Source organism: Micromys minutus, assembly GCF_963924665.1.
Source record: "Micromys minutus genome assembly, chromosome: 1".
In the NCBI taxonomy this organism is placed as follows: Eukaryota; Metazoa; Chordata; class Mammalia; order Rodentia; family Muridae; genus Micromys; species Micromys minutus.
The window spans coordinates 243,231,945-243,251,432 of NC_137969.1; the positions used below are offsets into that span (position 1 = coordinate 243,231,945).

Genomic DNA, 19,488 nt, shown 5'->3' on the forward strand with positions numbered 1-19,488 from the left:
GAAAAGTCCATCTCATCTCAGCTTAGGGTCCATCGTGATGGGAAGTCAGGGCAGGAACCTGGAGCAAGAAGCAGAAGCTGTGGTGGAATCCACTGCCTGGCTTCTCAGTCTGCTTTCTCATACACCCACTAGGGGCGGCACCACTCATAGCAGGCTGGGCCCTCCCACATCAGGCATTTATTAAGAAAATCCAGTACTCCTGCCTATAGGCCAATCTGATGGAGACATTCTCTCAGTTAACATTCATCTTCCCAAACGACTGTAGCTTCTGACAAGTTGACAGAAAGGTACTCAGCATAAGCATGCACTCTCGGTCTGGCTGCACGCCCACACCGCCCTGCAGCAGATGTTCCTGTACTAGGGAAGCTCATAGACAATCACAAGGAGCCCCAGTTCATATTTCTTAAGCCAGTGCCTTGGGCAGAGCCATAGGCCAGTAGTCTTTGAATAGTAAAGGCTAAGTTAATGTGGCTGAAGGAACTGCTTTACTGTGGGCTGTGTAGGGCCTCGACACTGGGCTGAGAGCCCCGAGGAGTCAGGGAAGAATCTTATCCCAACCATGCCTGGCTCAGTTCTGGGTTATAAACCTCCATTCTTAACAGATGGTTTCTTAAAGCCACAAGGAAGTAGGTGGCCTATGGAGGGAAGGTGTATTCCTCTCCTGTTGCCATGACTCAAGTACAAATGTATCGTAGCTTATAGGTCAGAAGGCCACTCAGAAAGCTAGAATCTTGGTGTCCACTGCACTCCTTCCGGATGCGCAAGACAAAAACACATGAGGTCCATATTGGCAGAATCAGCTCCTTGTGTTTGTGGTCAACTGAAGGCCTTTCCCAGCTTGCAGAGGCCATCCTGACTCCTGGACCCCATCAATCTCCACCTTCACAGTCAGAAGGTCACAGACAGTAGGTCAAGCTCTGAGTCTTGTCTTTTTTCCCTCCCCCCCCTTCCAGTGTGTTCCTTTCTACTTTTCCTTTTCACCTTCCAAGAGTCTTCTGACCAGACTGATACCCTAGGACAGCCTTCCTACTTTTTGTCATTAAGATCTTCATATGTAGCCCAGGCTTCATTGTAATCCAGACTTACTGTGTAGGCATTAAGTTCTCAACGTTCCTTCTGCCTCTGCCTGGACCATAAGAATTTGACAGCATCCCTGACTAACCCTCCATAGGTTATTCACAGGTTCCAGGTCTAGAATGTGGCTACCTTGGGGATGGGGAAAGAGTCTGCAGTGGGTAGTCTGTTTGTATGGTCTCCATGAGAAGCTACACAGCATCAAAATTCAGCCCTGAGGGTGCCACCTGGCTTGAAGTGTCAGAGACCTGGGCTCCTGTGAAAGGCAGACCCATGGGTTCTTATGGATGCTCCTGGTCCAAGTCTACCTGTTGGCTAGACTTGCCACACCTAGGACCCAAGACAGGAAACATTAAATAGCCTTCTCCTGTGCTGATGGAAGACAGAGAACAATGTATCAGCCCAAGGGCAAGTAGCCAGACCTGTGACTCCAGGGTCAGAGGCCTAAACCAGGATCCTGGACACATGCAGTGTTGGGCTGAGCGGGCTAGGGCAGAGAGAGTAAGAAGCTGCACACACCTCAACCACAAAAGGTTTATCGCTGGCATGACTCCATCTGTACATACAGATCACATATATAATATGTAAAACAATACATCCAAGCCCCACCAGGACAGTGGAGAAAGCCCCTGCACAGCTGCGGCTCTGGGCTCTGTGGGCAGCCTGGCTGCAATCTAATCCTCCAGCAGCAGCTCCAGCTCCTCAAGGGGCAGGCGCACACGGAGTTCCTTCTCAGTCATCACATCCAGGATCTCCTGCAGCTCATCTGGGAAATACTGCACAGCATCCATGTACAGCACCTGGTGGCAGAGATAACACTGGCCGTAAGCGTGGAAGAGTCCCAGCGTCCCTGTCCTGCTGGTGTCCAGGGAAAACGGGATGGCAGTAAAGACAGTGAAGCCTTCGCCCTGATTTGCTGAGCAGGGTCAGCAGGCACTGCAGTGACCCTGTCTGGTCTGGGTAGGACACGGGCATCTGGGCACTACAGGGGAATGCCGGGAAAGCAGCTCACCCGTAGAGAACCATCTCTACCGCTACAAGGACAGGTACAAGGAACTCATGCTGTGGGGACGGTGTCAGGGGACGGTGTCACGAGGAAAAGGTGTTGGAACAGGGTACTGCCCCGCAAAGCCACACACCCTAACACTCCTAGGCAGGAAGCACCCTGGGAAGCTGAAGATAGCAAGCACTGAGTAAAGCTTACCTTTGCCCAAGGACAGCTCTGGAGGGCCTTGTAGAATACACCTTTGCTTCTTTCCTTGTTTCCCAAGGAAACCTGAGTTAGGAAGAGATTAAAGTGAGCCATGGAGGCAGGGAAGCTAAGGCTACTGTGGCACAATCTACCCCTGCCCTGAGATAACGGAAGATAACCCTGCATGTGGGCTGACACCAAGCAGGGGATGGTTCCCAGTGCCAGAGAACACTCTTGGGCTCAGCCGTGTTAGGTCCCCTTTATACACTATCATATCTGGGTGTTAGAGAGAGTGCTTGGGGGTGAGATGCTCATGGAAAGCCATCTGCTATCTAAAGAACTTTATCTTCAGAGAACCAAGAATCCAGGATCCCCTGGGTACTAGTTACATCATTTCTCTGAGAGGCATTACACATCAAGCATGATGGCACGTCCACCAGGGGAGGCTGAGGCAGGAGGATAACAAATCTTAACTGTTAAGAGGTCCCATCACACTGAGACTGCCATCTGCTGAAGTTCAGCCTATGTAGGAAATTTATCTGCTGTTTGTCTGATTCCTTTTCTTTCTATATCCAACCAACAGTGAGGCTTAATGCCCTAAACATTTCCGCATGCTAGCACGCAGCAAGTGTGCAAGCCACCATCCTTGACAGCCTCACAGAGCAGCTCTCTCCTATCCTGACACCTCTGCCCACACCTTAAACTTTAATTCTTCTTTACTTTTTTTTTTTTCTTTCATCTGTAGTTAATTAACCAAAGTGCTAGGAGCCCACCCAGATGCCTCAGGAACTGCCAGGCAAAGTCACTGCTCTAATTAATCCTTGGTTTTAACACTACTTCAAAGATACAAACTTCTTAAGGGTCCAGACCTTTCTTTTCAAATCAACAGCAGTTTTTTGTATACAACCCAAGCATATCCACTCCCTAAAGTCTCAGTAAAAACACTGTCATCTGACCTGTCCCTGTGTCCATCTAAACACTTGGGACATGAAGCTGACAAATATACAAGTGTCCCCACTCCACTCTGAGACTCTTTCCTTTGCTTAGGAAGGTTGGGAGACAGGGAAAGGGAAAGAGACTGACTAAAGCCAGAGTTTCCTGTTGGCTGTATCAGGCTGCCAGGCAGTCAAATAAGGACACACCATAAATACCATCTCCCCACGCAACCCTCTGCTCTGCATGGAATTCAGCCATAAACCTAGGCTTCCAACCCTAAAGAATTCCTCCAAGTGTTGGGGACACAGTTCAGCTGGTAAAATGCTTGTCATAAGCACAAAGATCCCCAGAACACACGTAAAAAACAAAAACACAAAGCAAGTGTGGTAGCAGAGAGCTGTTATCCCTACACTGGAAGGCAGACCCCAGTGGGCTTAGCCTATTTGGTAAGTTCTAAGCCATGTGAAAGACCCTATTTCAATACAAACAGTGAAATGCACCCAAGGAACAGTGCCCAAGGTTGACATTTTGACCCCCACACGTGTATACACACACAAACACCTACCTAGACAGAAGAATGATTGTGAAGGCTACAACTCTGCACCTAAGAATGTGCCTGCTTTCGCCCCATGCACTAAGAGCTGAACTGGGTAACACATCGTCTGGGTCCCTTAGGCCTTCAATACAGACCGGGCTGATGTGGAGACCAGGGAAGGCACCTTGGTCTAAGAAGTAGGTCAGACTGAATTCCTCTGCCTTCTCCTCTAGTGGTACTGGAGACTGAACCCAGGGCCTGGCATGCTAGGACTGAGCTACATCCCACTCAAAATTTCACATTCTTGATGGAACCTTATCTTTTAATAACAAAGTTAAATCAAGACCAGGAAGTTCTTGTGAATCGAATGGCAGGAATGTCGGCTTCTCTGAAGTAAAAGCTCTTGGACCATCTTCCAAGGCACTACTAGCTTAACAAAGCCAATTCAGAGAAAGCAAATGCCCAGTAATTACTCTTGAATTTCGTTCTTTCAAATATCCTGAAAGAGGAGACACTACTCAATCTGGTCCACATAAAACTTAGCCAATGCCCAAGAGAGGGAAGGAAACAAGGCCCTCCTTCCTGGGCAGCAGCTACAGACGGCTGCAGTTTTGCCTGCTTATAAATTTATACACTGGGCTTTAACAACAACAACAAAAAAAGCAGAGTCCAAAAGTATTTTCTTTTCTTACCAGAAAGTTCAAATACATCCTCCACAGAAGGGGGCACTGGCTGCCCATGTCGCTGCGAATTGCATTTTCAAACAAAGCTCTGATCCGATGTGTGAGGCCAGTCTCGGGGATTGTAGCATGGACCTCCCTGCCACCTACCCTGCAAGGAAAGAACTCAGGTCACTCTAAGACAAGTTCTGTCCCCAACATCACAGCGGGAAAGACATACTTCAGCAATGGCAAAGGGCAGCAGCACCTGAATCCATTTTTCAGGGAAGCTCTGTCCCCCAGGTGTGGACATGCTGGCCGTACACTTGTGGCTCTTCACTATGCCGAACCTGCCCAGCAATCACACACAACCCCATTCATCAGAATGCAAAGTCCTCCCCTGGGAGAAAAAAAGGCCTTCCAATTTAAAGTGGACAAGACTCGGACCAAGTGAATATCACTGGATAAAACAAAAACCAAGCAAAATAAAGTTATCATTCAAAGGAATCCTAATTTATTAGGACTTCACTGGTGTGAAGCAAAGCAAACATTCCAAAAAAAACACAATGATTCCTAAAGCTGACGTGCTTCCCAAGATGATCATCAGCCTTCAGATGTGCCACACTATGTCAGAAGACAAGGAAAGCCTGACTCGGTTCTCAGTGACTGCCAGCAGAGGCCTGCAGCCTCTGGGCCGCATCTTCAGGCCACACACTTGCTGTGCTGGACCTGAGGGGAAACCCCTGAAGTCAGTTCTTCTGTGATTACCATTTGACAGGAGGGAAAACTGAGAGGTGACATGCTTGCCCCAAATCACCCAGGTGACAAGTGGCAGAGCAGGTCCTGGCATCAGAGCCTCTAGAGTGTGTACACTTGACAGCACAGAGCTCTCTTTACAGCTCCTCAGACACACCAGAAACCAGTCAGGGTGAAGCCTGGCACAGGAAGATAGTCGCCACCGGTTCTAAGAGGATGGAGCACTTCCTAAGTGTCTTACTCACTTTTCAGTGACACAACTAGAGCAGTCACACCGGGTGTGGCAGGGCCTGGGCCATGTCCACTGCTATACGCCTGAGACCTGGCAAGTGGCTGCAAACACAGCAGCCATCCCATAAAGGTCTGTGAAGCCCATGCAGGAGACTGCCAGTAATTACCTCTGAACAGATTCCACCAGCTTTTTCCTCAGCTTCTCAGCTTCGATTGCAAAAAGCCAAGGCTCCAAATGTTTGGCAGACCTGGTAACTGTGTCAAAAAATCTTCTGGTCTTGTTAGCACTGTGGGACTTATTCTGAACCTGTACGTAAGCCCTCCAAAGGACCTGGTTGCCTGGATACAGCTTTAAAGCGTCAGAGAGGGTCTCTCGGAGAGGGGCCAGAGGGTACACACAGACGTTCATGTGGAATCGCAGCAGACTTGTGTGCATCAGGGTGACAGCCTCCAGAACACTGGTCAAACTCTGGGAGCTGGTGCTGTCCTCTGGCCCAGGGCCTTCTAGGGGAGCAGAGCCCTTCAGTCTGGAAAATACCTGACCATATATCTGCACAGCAGCATCGATCCCTACGGTCAGATACTGGAAGAGCATAAAGCATTTGACCAAGCTACCCAGGCAGTCCAGAGACTCTGCAGTCACTGGGCTGGAGGCACAGCTCTGTCCCAGGCAGTCCTGCAGAGCATGCTCATAAGCCTTCCGAGCTTTCAGAACCTGAGTGGACGAGACCTGCCCAGTGTAGGGCCCCCAGGGACTGCTCTCCGTCAGGCGCGTTAATATGTGGAGAGCTCGGCCTACGGTGGCTCCTCTAGAGTCGGGCGACAGTTCCATCTCCAGCTCGGCATAGAGCAGACTGAGTTCACAGAGTTCACGGTCCTTCCACTCACTGCTGCCCGCCGTGCTAAGCGCCGTATCGAACACTTTTCTGGCATCCTCTGTGTTACCAAGCAGCCACTCCAGGTGTGCGTACTGCTTCCAGAGGCAGAAGTTGTTGCGGTTTTCCGGCTCCTTAAGGAGAGTCTTGGCTAGTTTCTTGCAGTTCTTTCCCTGAGACTTCAGTCGCTTCTTTTTAGTGTGCAGACACCAAAGGACCTACAGCAAAAAGAAAAGAACAACTCTGGGTCCCCAAACACTCCCTCTGTCTGTCACGCTGGGAGGCACTGGCAAGGCAGCAGTGCCTACACGCCTCAGCCAAATCTGGCTAACACCAGATCCCTGAGCTGGCGATGAAATCAGGGTTTACCATGGCCACAGGGCCCAACATGATCGAGGCTTTTACTCAAACTCCCAACACACAAGCCTGACCCTCTCCAAGTGCTCGCCTCCAAAGGGATGGGCCGCGTTTTCCTCTGAGCAAGAGCTTGCTGTGGGTGGGGTATGATGAAACTTACCATAACTCCATGTCTCTTTCCCACATTTCTGGTAACTCAATCACTTGGTCAATAACATCTTCCAAACTTGTTGTACAGGATGGTATGAGGAGATATGAGATGGGGGGCATGGAAACGATATATATGATCTAAATACATTGTGTTCATGTATGAAATTACCAAAGGATATATTGTTTTTAAAAAATTGAGAACACATTATCCAAAGTGAACAGAAGTCAGTACTAATAATGGCCAGCAGAGGGCGGAGCAGTGACTGGGAACCCGCTACAGAGCACAGTGAAAGTAGCTTATTTCCTATCCTAAGAAGCCCTGCTTAGGCTGATGCTGCCTCTTGGCACTAAGTGCCTGGATAGTCACAGACAACAGACAGCTCTGGCCACCAAGCACGGGGCTGTCTCCTGCCTGCCTGCTGTTCCTCCACATCTGAGGTGACTGCCAGAGTCAACCTAAGGAGGAAGTTTTGTGAGGATGACACACAGGTGCATTTGGGGGAAACAGTGAGATGCAGTGAGGGAGGAGACCGCGCCAGTTACCTTTGCAATCTCGTACCGTAGCCAGGAGAGGCAGAGCTGGGACTTCCGCTTGCCTGAGAACAAAGGCAGCACCAGGTGGAAGACATTGCGGACAAACTCCTCGCCCTCTCGGCTGTGACCTTTGGTCCAGCGAGGACAACCCAACTGCTCCATGTAGCCCACACAGCTAATGCCCGAGAATGAGGGGTTGAAGTAAGTCAAGGGCTTTTCATCATAAAGCTCATTCTCAAAGACGCTGCTCTCGTCCATAGCCAGGTAGAGGCAGGACGCTGGGGGAAGAAAGCCGCAAGGCACGCCCAAGAACTGCAGAAAGGCCTCAATGAGCTGGAACTGAAGGCCTGGGCTGGAAAGTCTGATCAGAGATTGCCCAACATCATCAAACAGCACCTGCAGACAAGACAAGACACGGCCAGTCAGACAGAGGCTCACAGGACTCAGCACTGTGGACAGACAGTGCCAATTCAACTCCAGTCAAAGTAGAGTACGTTTTTACAGACAGTAGCTAGGTTTTCTTTCAGCGCTAGAATCAGAAGGCCTCCCAACGCAACATGGACAGCTGGAGAAAGACAAGCTGAAGCCCGGAGGGGCAACCTGGGGACTCACGGAACCTGGGCCCTGTTCACTCTAGAAAGCAAAGGACTTCGCAGCTATGCCGGCAGATAACAGTTAAGAGACCTTTGATTCTAGGGTGGGAGATTTAAATTCGTAGTTTCTTTCTAGGCAGTTGCTTCAGAAAAGAAAACAGCTCAAAGACAGATGAACAGGACACGGTTAAGACAACAGGCGCAGTGGACCGTGCATGCTGCTGGCTGTAAACGCTCACGGGAGCACTGAGTCTCTGTAAACGTGACTTCCCAGCATCACTTTCAAACACACAGCCAGGGACACTGTCCGGTCTCAAGGTGCCGTCATACTGACTGCTTTCTTTGCCTCCCTTAGAGGAAACAAGCTCAAGCACAACCAAACTGGACTGCCCAGGATTCAACAAGCGGAACCATTAATTAACCAGGAAGCTTTTCTCCCCTGGGTTTCCGATTAGAGAAAATGCAAAGTGGCAGGAAGTTCCTCAGACAGTCTGCTCCAGAAACCAGCTCAGCTGTGAACTCCTTGAAATCCTCCAACGCCCAAACAAGGATCCCCCCTGCAGACATCCAGTAGCTCCATCCAGGGAAGGGCTGGGACCTCCCAGCAGCTCTGCTGCCCACAAAGGCCTGCTGAAGTCTCATCGGAGGCTGCTTCCGGTCCACCTCTACTCTCGAGGTCCTAACTGCAGTCTGACCACTCCTTACACCTCAGGCACAGAGGCCTCCATGTTCCAGTGTCAGATGCCCTTTCAGCACCCATGAGCTCTGGACCAGAGCAGAGGCCATGGAACAGCGTGTAGGTAGGAGTGGCAAGCAACAAGCAAGAGGCAACGCACCCCTTAAGGCACCTCAATTGCAGGAAAGCTCACAAGAGCCTCGTCCACTGAGAAAATCTCCTGATCTACACACACGGCATCACAAGACAAACAATGAGCTGGGATCCTGTAAAATGGGATCAATTCCAGGCATCAAAATAGCACTTCTTAGCCGGGGGTGGTGGCACACACCTGTAATCCCAGCACTCGGGTCACTAAAGGCAGGAGGATCATGAGTTCAAGACCAGCTCTGACTACACAGCCTCAATACAACAATAAACAAACAAAGTAGCTCATCTTCCTTTATTTTAAAGTCTCCAGAGACACTGGACACTAGTAGCAAGTCTCAAACCATTTAATGAGATAATTATCAGCACCAGCTCCTTCTCCATCCATCATGCCCAGGGGATGGAGAAGGCTCAGGGGTTCAAAACCATGAGACCCATTGTTCAGATCTATCATTGTCTACTTAACAAGATGGTAGCTTTGCATGTGCCTGTAACCCCAGATACAAGAAAGGTAGGATCACTGGGGTGTGCTGGCTTTCAGCCCAGCCACAAAATTTCAAATCCCTGGGTTAAGGAAGAGACTCTGCCTCAAAGGAGTAGGTGGAGAATAAGAGGAGAGAATACTTGATTCTCTCTTCTGGCTATCATGAGCACACACATGCATGAACACATGCACACACTCACGCACACGGGCACACGCGAGAGCACACACTGCAGAGTACATGCCTGTCGCTCGGGGTCCTCACAGTCTTCCTCTGTTTGCTTCTTGGTCTTATCAGGGCGCCAGGGACGCCAGTGCCGCTGGTCTCGAGAACGTTCAACAGCAAGCCAGATCTGCCACCTGGGCAGGGTCTTGTCTTTTATCTCCTGGTCCTCCTCTTCTGGTTCCTCGTCCTCCTCATCTAGACAATAATGAGACACCTAGTTCACTGGAGCAGAAAATAAACCCATCATCACCACCATCACCTCCTGTACCAGCTCAATGTGGGCAGATGACACAGAGAAAGATCACCCAGGCTGCCCCACCCCCACCTCAAGGACTTTTGTGAAGCAGAGAGTCCCAGAAAAAAAGAAGCAGATAAAGGATGAAACGGTGATTCTTTTTTCTTAATGCTTTCACCAAAAACAAACAAACAAAAACCTGGGAATAGAATTCTAGACTGTCACTGCCCAAAAGAACTTCCTGAAATGATAAAAACACTATCTGTGCTAAAGTTGCCACCACCTACATGTGACTCACTGAATTCTTAATTTCATTTTAATGCACTTTAAGAATAGACAGCTAGACGTAATTATTTCTGAACACCATTTTTGAATAAATGGAATTTAATAACCGCACTGGTTAACCCACATGATTTTTAGGCAGTGGCCTCCTATTTGTGACTTATCATTATTGCTTGACTTAAAAACTGTTAATCTAGGAAATCCAGCCATTTATTTCACTGTTTCCTAAGTCTGAACATGTAGTATTAAAGAATAAAGACGTCTCAGTTGCCTGCAAAGCCAAGTATTTCCAGGGCATAGTAAAATGCAGCAATCACATCCAGAACAAGTTTGGTGGTTTCTTTTTTCTTAAGATTTATTTATTTATTATATATAAGTACTCTGTAGCTGTCTTCAGACACACCAGAAGAGGGCATCAGATCCCATTTCAGATGGTTGTGAGCCACCATGTGGTTGCTGGGATTTGAACTCAGGACCTCTGGAAGAGCAGCCAGTACTCTTAACCACTGAGCCATCTCTCCAGCTAGTGCCCATCATTGCAGAAAGATGAAGGCTGAACGCACTCACACGCACACACACACATATGCACACACACACACACACACACACACACTAAAGCAAACAACAAAGCCTGTGCAAGCATGCTCAGGGCAGCTCTGCTCATCACAGCCAGAGACAAAACAGCCTTGATGTCTAAGGGAAGACTGCAGACTGGCTTACCTAGACCACAGACTGATGCTCAGCAAAAAACGACCAAACCCCTGGCACAAAAGCAACACACATGCGTCTCTGAGACTTGGGCTAAAAAAGTAAAATCACCCTAAACATCACAGAGCAAACAAGGGATGCCGGAGAAGCAGACCAGGTGGCAGCAACATAAAATGGTGCCCGCAGCTGTAAAGGGCAAGATGGAAGCTCCAAGAATTACAGGACTCTCACGTGGCTGGGCAGTTCTACCTTAAAAGGCTCAAAGTAGACTCAGCCATGGCACACGGAGGTTCGCAGCAGCCCAAATGGAGCATGCAGGGGAATATTATACAAACTCGAAGTGAAAGGAGATTCTGGTTCATGCTGCAACACAGACGACTCCCAAAGACACTACAGGAAGAAGAGGCTAGCTACACAGGGACAACGATGTGGCTCCTCTCCTGGGAGCCTCCTAAGTCATCAACTGTAACTGCCAGCGGAGGAGGGACTCGGAGGCAGGTATGGTGATAGCCGAGGCTAGTCCAGCTGGAAAATGGAAAGGTCTAGAGATGGCCGCCAGGAACGGCTCCGTACTGTGTTTGTGTTCATGCAGTTAACGTTACCAAACTGCATTCTGAAGAGCAGTTACCACTGTAAACTTTATATTTTGCAACTCATTTTTTTAAGTTGTATAGCAGCTGGGGAGACAGCTCAGTGGGTAAAGGGCTCACTGAGTGCAGATCACCCAGTGTACACCTATAACCCCATCAATGGGGTCAGGAAGAGAGGAGAAAGACACCAGCAGATCCTGGGGATGCTCTAAATTCTGTGGCAAACTTTGTCTCTAAAACAATATTGGAAGCAACGTGGTAACGGCTGGGCAAGCATCACCCATTCATACCTACACACACATGCATATATCACATGCACACAAATGATTCCATTTGTAGTATTATATATCGGAACTGATCCTTGTGTTCAGTAACCATGGGAAAGGAAGGATGGATGTGGCTGAAAACAGTGGCAAAAAAACCCACAGCCTTGAAGTGACGAGAGAGCTGTCGTGACGGTGAGGACACCAAGTGGACTCGGTCACAGCACATCCATCTTCACTGCAACACCCCAACCAGTGAGACTGTCTGGTACATATATGTATAACGTGTATACACACACGTACATGCACGTATTACACAGTGACAGAAACACACACAGGGACACAGACTGGTAAAATCTGAGTTTCTGGACAGGACACACTGTCGCTCTCTGTTATCTAGGTACATACACATGCACAAGTACTTCGAAATTAAGAAGCAAAGTCCTGATAATTTAGGAAAACCAGGTTCCCAATGTGTGCTTCTTGCCCAACAATAGCTGGTTTCTGAGCAAGCATCTTTCCCGCTGAGCCCTGCTCTCTTCTTGCTACTAAAACTATGGCTAAGAGATGGGAGCCAGAAGTCTGCCTTGTATTCATTCTTACTGGCTGGTTCTGTTGTGGGTATAAACCTAGAAAGTACTTTGGTGTCAAACACAATGACAACTATGAACAAGCTAGTTGCCTCTTGGTTCCTAAAGAGGCAAGATTTTGTCAAAAAAAAAAAAAAGTTAGTCTGAACCCTGACAAAGACTACCTTAAATCTATGCCCAGAAGAATGGGAAGTAGGGGCTAGCAACACTCCAGCCACTTGAGAAGCAACTCGGAAAAGCCCTTCTGGAGGCCTCAGACTCTGGATGCTCAGAGTGCTGCATGCTGGGAACGGGAGCTAAGTGCTTGCAGTCCAGCGTCTGATGAAGCCCTTCCGACACTGATGCTTACAGTGCTCTTAAGCCACCTCAGTTACACAGCTCCTACAGAGAGACAGTCATGAGGAGGGAAAACCTAGCCCCACAGTGGAGGCAAGCCTCACTCTGTGAAAGTACTTACCTGGGTTGACGAGTACCCAGCCACCACGCTCCTGCTGGTGCATCCACGCCCGCCAGCCGCGGGCTCCCTTCTCCCCAACACGTGGCTCTCCGCTGTCCCAGAAGGGCTCAAAGAACTCCACCTGGTTCAGGGTAAAAGACAGAAGTGAGGCCAACACAAGTCAAACTCCTGAGACTCCGGACCAAGTAAGTGCAGGTGGTTGTCTGGGAGCATAGGATCCCTAAAATGTCACACAGCCGACGTCTATAGTCAGCCCACAATACACACAACAGGACAAGCAATTACGTCAGCAGGCAGCCTCGAAATGAGCTCCATCACCCCACCCCTGCCTGGTATAAGCGCTAAAGTGTGAGCTGGACTTAGTGACTTCTTACATCAGGCTATGAAAGGCTGGTCAAGGTTTGGTGACAAGAGCCTGCAGCTGGGTAGGAAGGCACTTCCCAGTTCACACCCTGCTGGTTCAGTCTAACCACCACCAGCTCCATTCATGCTGCTTGACCCCCTACCTGACACCTGAGGTCATGTTGTTTTCAAGACATTTTGAGAGAATAAAATTCTAATTATCAGTGGGGCAGAATGAGCTCTCGAAGGGACAATCACATCTTAGGTAACTGCTTAACACTAACCTAGCTCAGCACATAGCAGGAACTTGAGAGATGCCTTTAGCACAGGCGAGTGGAAGGAAGGGAACTGTGGGACAAAGCCATCTGCATTTGGAGGCTAGGCCCTGGTGTCACCTGGACTTGAGATCTGCAGTGTATGAAAACAGATTATAGGCAGTCAGCCGTCCCCAGGAACAGAATGGATGGAGCACTGAGCAGAAACTGACCCTGTTTTTCATCTTGTTATCATCGACTAGCAATAGGACTTTCAGAAGCCAACAATTTTCTCTACTGAAAACTTTCTAGAGGAAGCTTTGGAGGGCAAGCAGGTTTCTGGGAAGTACGTCAGAGGCGGACAGTCACAGGTACCTTGAGGGGAAGAGTCCCTCCAGAGTCACAGGGCCAGGTGAATGACACTATCCTTAGAGAACAAATGAGTGACAGTCACACGAAAAAATGGGATGGAAAGACTACAGACGGGCTTCTGAAACAGTGACTTAAAGATAAACAGATAACTCAATGCCTACCAAGTGTAAAGGCCTGGGTTCAATCCCCAGTACTGCCTAAAGAAAACAAAATGTGCACTCAAGCAAGGGCTGACTTTTGAAGATGTGATATTTGTTTATAACCTGAAACAGACAAACATAGCAACCCCTGCCTGCTTTGTCCACTCACCACAGATCAAGAGCCTCAGCAGAGGGTGAAAGAAGGATTCAGACCCTCACCACAGCACCCCAGAGCTACTTCTGAGCATATTGAACACTTAAAACATCACAGCACATTTTAAATCTGCCCTGTATAAAAGCTAATTAAAAATTAGCTGCGCCAGTATTAACAGGTTTGTATTTTAACCCCACTTTGTCTAAAAGTAGCATCATAATAAAAATGTCTTCCTTTTTCTCACTGCTAGTCCACATGAGGTCTTAACTTCTCAGAAATTCTTTGGGCTCACTGTAGACTCAGATGCTCTCGCTACCTTCCCCCAGGCCCTTTCACAAAGCAGAAAGCCAAGTTTTTTTTCCCAGTGGACAAAGGGAAGTGGTTGTTTCATAGCCACACAGCGCTTATGCTGTATCATGTTACCACATGGCACCGATATGGGAGAGGTCTTGTCACCTTAAAGATGAACCCCTTCTCGATGAGGACAACTGCCAAAATGTCCACGTGTGACACAAGAACAGCTCAAGCACAATTGTAGGCAACAGGGAGGTAGCAACACTGCCCAGACAAGGCAGAGTGACACATAACTCAAAATGGGCTTTACGACTATGCACGCAAGGCTGCATTTAAGCAAGGAAGCAAGACTGTCGGCGGACTTCATGTGGAGGAGGGGGGCTCCCCCTTTATCTGCCCAGCACACCCCCTGTCAGCCTAGAGGGATTCTCCCTGGTCGCTGGAGTATTTCTGAGAGACGGAGTACCATACCTGTACTTTCGTAGGCAGCTCTTTTACACTGTCAGGCTTGAAGAAGGTGAAGTCAACCATGGCCTGGAACAAAGAGATGACCCTCTCCGAGTGGCCAGCCTGCCGTAAAAAGTGGCACTGCTGAAGAAAGAGCCCTGCAAAGAGAAGCAAAAGGGGACAGATCTTTGTTGATACCACAAAGGGAGAAAACATGAGCTCTCAACATGCAACTCAACACCTAGAAGTTACTGTTATGTCCTCAGGGTCCTGGTTTAAAAGCACGAACAGGCTGGAGACACGGCCCAACAGTTATGAGCACTTTCTGCTCTTCCAGAGGACCGAAGTTCAGTTCCTAGCATCAACAACTACACCTCCAGAGATCTAGCACACTCTGCTGGCTTCCTCAGATACCCACACACGTGTGCACATAGAGACACATATACATACACAGTAATAAAAGCAAAATAAAACCTTATTGGATTTTGAGACAGAGTTTCTTGGTGTAGCCCTTGGTGTCCTGGAACTCACTATGTAGACCAGGCTGGCCCCAACCTCAGACATCCTCCTGCCTCTGCCTCCCTAGGGCTGAGATTAATGACATACACCACTATGGCCAGCTTAATTGTTTTTGATAAACAAATAAAAGGACTCATAACAGCACTATAATCTAGGTAGTTTTTATTTTTTGTATGAAACTACACAAATATTAACAATAAAACCATATACGGTATCTAAAACAAGGCAAAAGGTATGCCTGAATGACAGCTACCCAATACTCAAAGCTTACTTACTATTACAAGAAAAATGGTAGGAAGGGCTGGTACCCATTTCTGTCAAAGGGCAAAGAGCTGAACTCAGTCTATCACTAGCAAGCACTGTCACCATTCATTCACCCTATATTCAGCCAAGAGTGAACAGACCACAGTCCTGAACATTTGAACTGGGCATTCTGAACATCTGAAACATTCAATTCATCTGAATGGTGGTCTAACCCCATTTACGAAACAGCATTAAGATATGTAAGCATATGTAAGCATATCTCACTTCAAAAGAAAACTCCCATGTTTCTTGTTTTAATCGTGGTGTTAGCGATTAACGCCATGTTAGGGCATCACGAGTGCAACCGTACCTTCCGGCCACAAATACTGACTCTTTGTGTCAGTGAGGGAAATTCTTATTATTTCTAGAGTGATGCTTCTGTGTCTCTAGATTAACATCCAGATAACTAACTCTTAATAACAGGGTTTCAATGAAATGAATGTTGTCACATGCAGGTCCATCACCCAACAGCCCACTTCACATTCACGATGGGCTTGTAAGGCAAGTGCTAGCCTACTGTCCTGATAAGGAAGCAGGCTCAGACAGGTTCAGAAATGTGCACACTGTCACAGATCAGTATCTGTACACTGTCACAATAAAGAATAGATCCAGAACCCGAGCTGAAGAGTGACATTCTCCATCTCCGACACGAGACGCCTGCTGTACCTCGTGACTGCCAAGATTTATTCTACAGTCCTTGAGGACACACCAAAAGTATTCACACTCACTCCCATGTACGTAGTCAGTACAGCATCTCATGAACCTCACTGCCAGAGACACTGTAACTGGGGGTCTCATCAGCTAAGGCCACTGGCAGCCAAAGCAGTGAAGGCTGAGCTGTGTTTATTTGGTGACTAAGCGGCAAGGATGTCCAGTCATCTTTTTCTAGCTCTGCTAATGCTAACAGGCTGGCCACCCACCCTGCAAGCTGGAGGGGGATCTGTTCAAATTAGACACGAGTGGTAACACTTCAAATAAAACCCCCGCTCTGACAATTTAGACCTTTCTAAAATAAGCGTGAAAGCCAAACAAAAACAAAACCCTCCCACACAACCACTTCTGTTTATCTCCTTACCAAACATGGCCTCCTCGGTGCCTGGCAACACAGGGTGGGACAACATGCTGCCGTCTTTAACAGCAGACAAGGTACTCAAGCACTTGCCATATAGACTGTGGAGTTTGGACACAGAAAAGGTGCCAAACTGACTCTGGCAAAAGGAAAGATAGCGCTGCCACAGGCTGGTGTTGTTGGGGTGCAGGAAGAGGAGCTTCTGCCACTCCTTGGCCAGCGCACTAGGCTCCCAGAACTCTGAGCACAGCTGCAGCTTGGCGAGCTTCAGGTCCACGCTGCTTGGGTTGCTCTCAATGGCCCGCTCCAGCACAGCCAGCTTCTTCTCCAGGAGGAGCTTCAGGGACTTCCTGTGCTTCTCTTGCTCTCCTTCCCCAAGGGCATAGATGCCAGGACTCCTCATGACCTCGTCCTAGACAAGAACAAAAGTTACTAATATAAACTACACATACATGCTCCTCAGTTAGGAAGTGTTCCACCTGCATGACTTCTGGTGGGTTTCCACCTTTATAAATAAGCTACTAGTAAGACTGTTGGTAAACCACTTACAACTCCATTTAATAGCCCACAAGACAGTTCCTTTGGTGCCTCCAACACGTGGTGTATTCTCTTTATTTCTCCAGACAGTCCTTGTCATTAAGATTTCCTTATTACTACTTATTTGATTTATTTGGTTATGTGTGTTCCTATGCTATATGTATGTGTATGTATGTATGTATGTATGTATGTATGTATGTTTGATGACCAGAAGAGGGCATTGGGTGTCCTGCTCTATCACACTTCTGCCTTATTCCTGAGGCAGGATCTCTCCAGCAATCCTCTGTTGTCCGCAGACATCCACACCCACACACACCTTAGAGATAAGAGTCACAGGTATCTACGGTCTCTTGTGACACCGGAGCTTGGATCTGAATTCTTGTTCTCATGAGTATGCAGCAAGTGCTCTTAAGCACTGGGTAATCTCTCTGGCCTCCATGTCATTCGCCATGGATTTATACATCGATAACTAGCACACAGAGTGTTGAACAGGGTGGAGCCAATGGTACCAATAAAACAGCTGTAACCTACTAACTCGGCAGATCGCAGTGAATGACAATGACAACGCTGTGCCCCCTGTCCTCTCACAGCCCTGTGCCCTCGGCCTGTGTGCTCTGCACTTCAGGGCTGCCTTGTCACTGTCAGTGCATCTCCTCTCTCACTGCATTCCTGGGCTGAGATCCCAATCAGTGAGAGATGTCTGTCTAATCTGTGAGGCCCTGTTCTATCCCAGCACCACCCTACAGCCACCCATCCCTACCCCCTCATCACCCGCCCCTCCAACCACACCCCCACATCTACTAAAAAAGAAACGTTCTATTCGACTTTCACTCCATTCCCAGAATACACATTCCTACTCTGTGCTGCATTTTTCCCTCGATGCTTGGGCTCTGGACAATGGCTACAAGGAACAAGAAGCCAGGCCCAGACTTATTCAGAGCAGTTCAGAAAGTGCTACAGGACAGGACAAAGAAAGTGTAGTGGTGCACACCTACAATCTCAGCTACACTGGAAGCAGAGGCAGGAGGATGGCAAGGTCAAGGCCAGTCTTGGCAATTTAGATCTTGGCTCAAAATAAAGCAAAAAAGCTTGGGGAGTGGGGTCCGTAGCAGACACTTGTATATGCAAGATCCATGGGTTCAATTCCCAGTATCAACAAATGGGTGAATACATGGATGGATGGATGGATGGATGGATGGACGGACAGACAGAAAAGTGCTATAGAATAAATGAGTCAGCTCCAAATCAGCAATGTCATTTCTAAGTAAGAGGACCAGGGCAGTGACAGTTACCTGAAAAGCCACAAATGCCATCCACAGCTGCGTATCCCGGGGATTCTCCCGAACCTTCCTGTTAAACTCTTCCACTCTGGCCTTAAGAGCAGCACTCTCCCTGTCCTGTTGTGAGTCTGGCTGCTTTGATTCTTGCTCTGCTGGACCCTGCCCTTGTAACCACTGTGTGGTAGACTGATCATAAATCCCCAGAGGATTCAGCCATGTTATAACAGGAGCAGCCGCATCAGCAGAGTCCTTCACTGGGATGAAGGTGACTGGCTCGGAGGAGGGAGGCTCAGGGTTACTGCACACAGCAATCCCCTCAGTTCGCATTAATCCCACATTCTTCTTGGTAAAATAGCGCTCCAGGTGCCTGTGTGAGTGCCTCTTTGCTGCAGAAGCCCCTTCCCAAGATATACACTGTTTCTTAGGATTGATACCCAGGCAGGAGTCTCCCTTCCTCTTGTACCTAGTTAGGAAAAGAAATTGAGACAAGATTTTTGTTTCCCATGTACAACTACTGACCATCCTGAGACCTATCTCTTCTTACACACTCACCTCTTATGTAAAAATCTAAACAGACAAAAAAAAAAAATCTAAACAGACAGACCCTGTGATCTAGCAACTCTATTCCAAGGTTTTTACCCAAGAGTAAATAAACCACATGTCTACACAAAGCCTTGTGCTCCAATATTCTCAGCAGCTGAAGACTGGAGAGAATCCAGGTGGCCATCAACCGGAGAATGCATAACAAAGAGCAGTTCTGACAAATGCCACATGCTGACTTTCAGAGACACCTCACTGAGTGAAGAAGCCAGGCATGCTATAATCCCACTTACAACATTCCGGGCAGACAGAGGCTGAGGGAGGATGAGAATCACGAGAGCAGCAAATGTGGCTGGGACCCGAGGGACCATGGAGAAACATATGGGCGTCACAGGGTCACGGTAGCATTCATCAATGTGCAAGATTAACTGCATGTAAAGTTTAAACCAAAGGAAAACCCCAGCAAACTAATCAAGTCTAGTTACTAATGTACATATTCAGGAGGCATTATCCGTGGCTCATTCTGAAATGTATCAAACCTCTGGCAGGTTGATGAACAGACGGGAAAGGACTCAAGCATGAAGGGGTCAGAGGTAAAGTGTGAAGGAGTACCTGAGGGTTAGGACAGCCCTCTCATTCCTATGTATACAGTAAGTTCTTTAAAAGCTATCAGTTCATGACTACACAGTG

The 19,488-nt window shown here is 48.2% G+C and overlaps 1 protein-coding gene across 3 annotated transcripts in view; it reads right to left on the reverse strand.

Moving 5' to 3' along the window:
* Positions 1 to 1,594: 1,594 nt before the first annotated feature.
* NRDE2 (NRDE-2, necessary for RNA interference, domain containing) overlaps positions 1,595 to 19,488 on the reverse strand; it is a 32,102-nt gene continuing 14,208 nt past the window's right edge. For 2 of the 3 annotated variants that reach the window (XM_080917144.1, XM_080917143.1), the window contains exons 5-14: positions 18,271 to 18,721; positions 16,448 to 16,853; positions 14,575 to 14,708; positions 12,548 to 12,668; positions 9,442 to 9,617; positions 7,309 to 7,695; positions 5,551 to 6,476; positions 4,430 to 4,568; positions 2,279 to 2,350; positions 1,595 to 1,874 (exon numbers count right to left, since the gene is read on the reverse strand). In XM_080917144.1, the coding sequence (XP_080773270.1) occupies positions 1,749 to 1,874; positions 2,279 to 2,350; positions 4,430 to 4,568; positions 5,551 to 6,476; positions 7,309 to 7,695; positions 9,442 to 9,617; positions 12,548 to 12,668; positions 14,575 to 14,708; positions 16,448 to 16,853; positions 18,271 to 18,721 (2,938 nt within the window). In that variant the 3' untranslated portion in view covers positions 1,595 to 1,748. Of the gene's footprint in view, positions 1,875 to 2,278; positions 2,351 to 4,429; positions 4,569 to 5,550; positions 6,477 to 7,308; positions 7,696 to 9,441; positions 9,618 to 12,547; positions 12,669 to 14,574; positions 14,709 to 16,447; positions 16,854 to 18,270; positions 18,722 to 19,488 lie in introns of those variants that run through there. The other variant, XR_013975041.1, reaches the window with a different exon arrangement.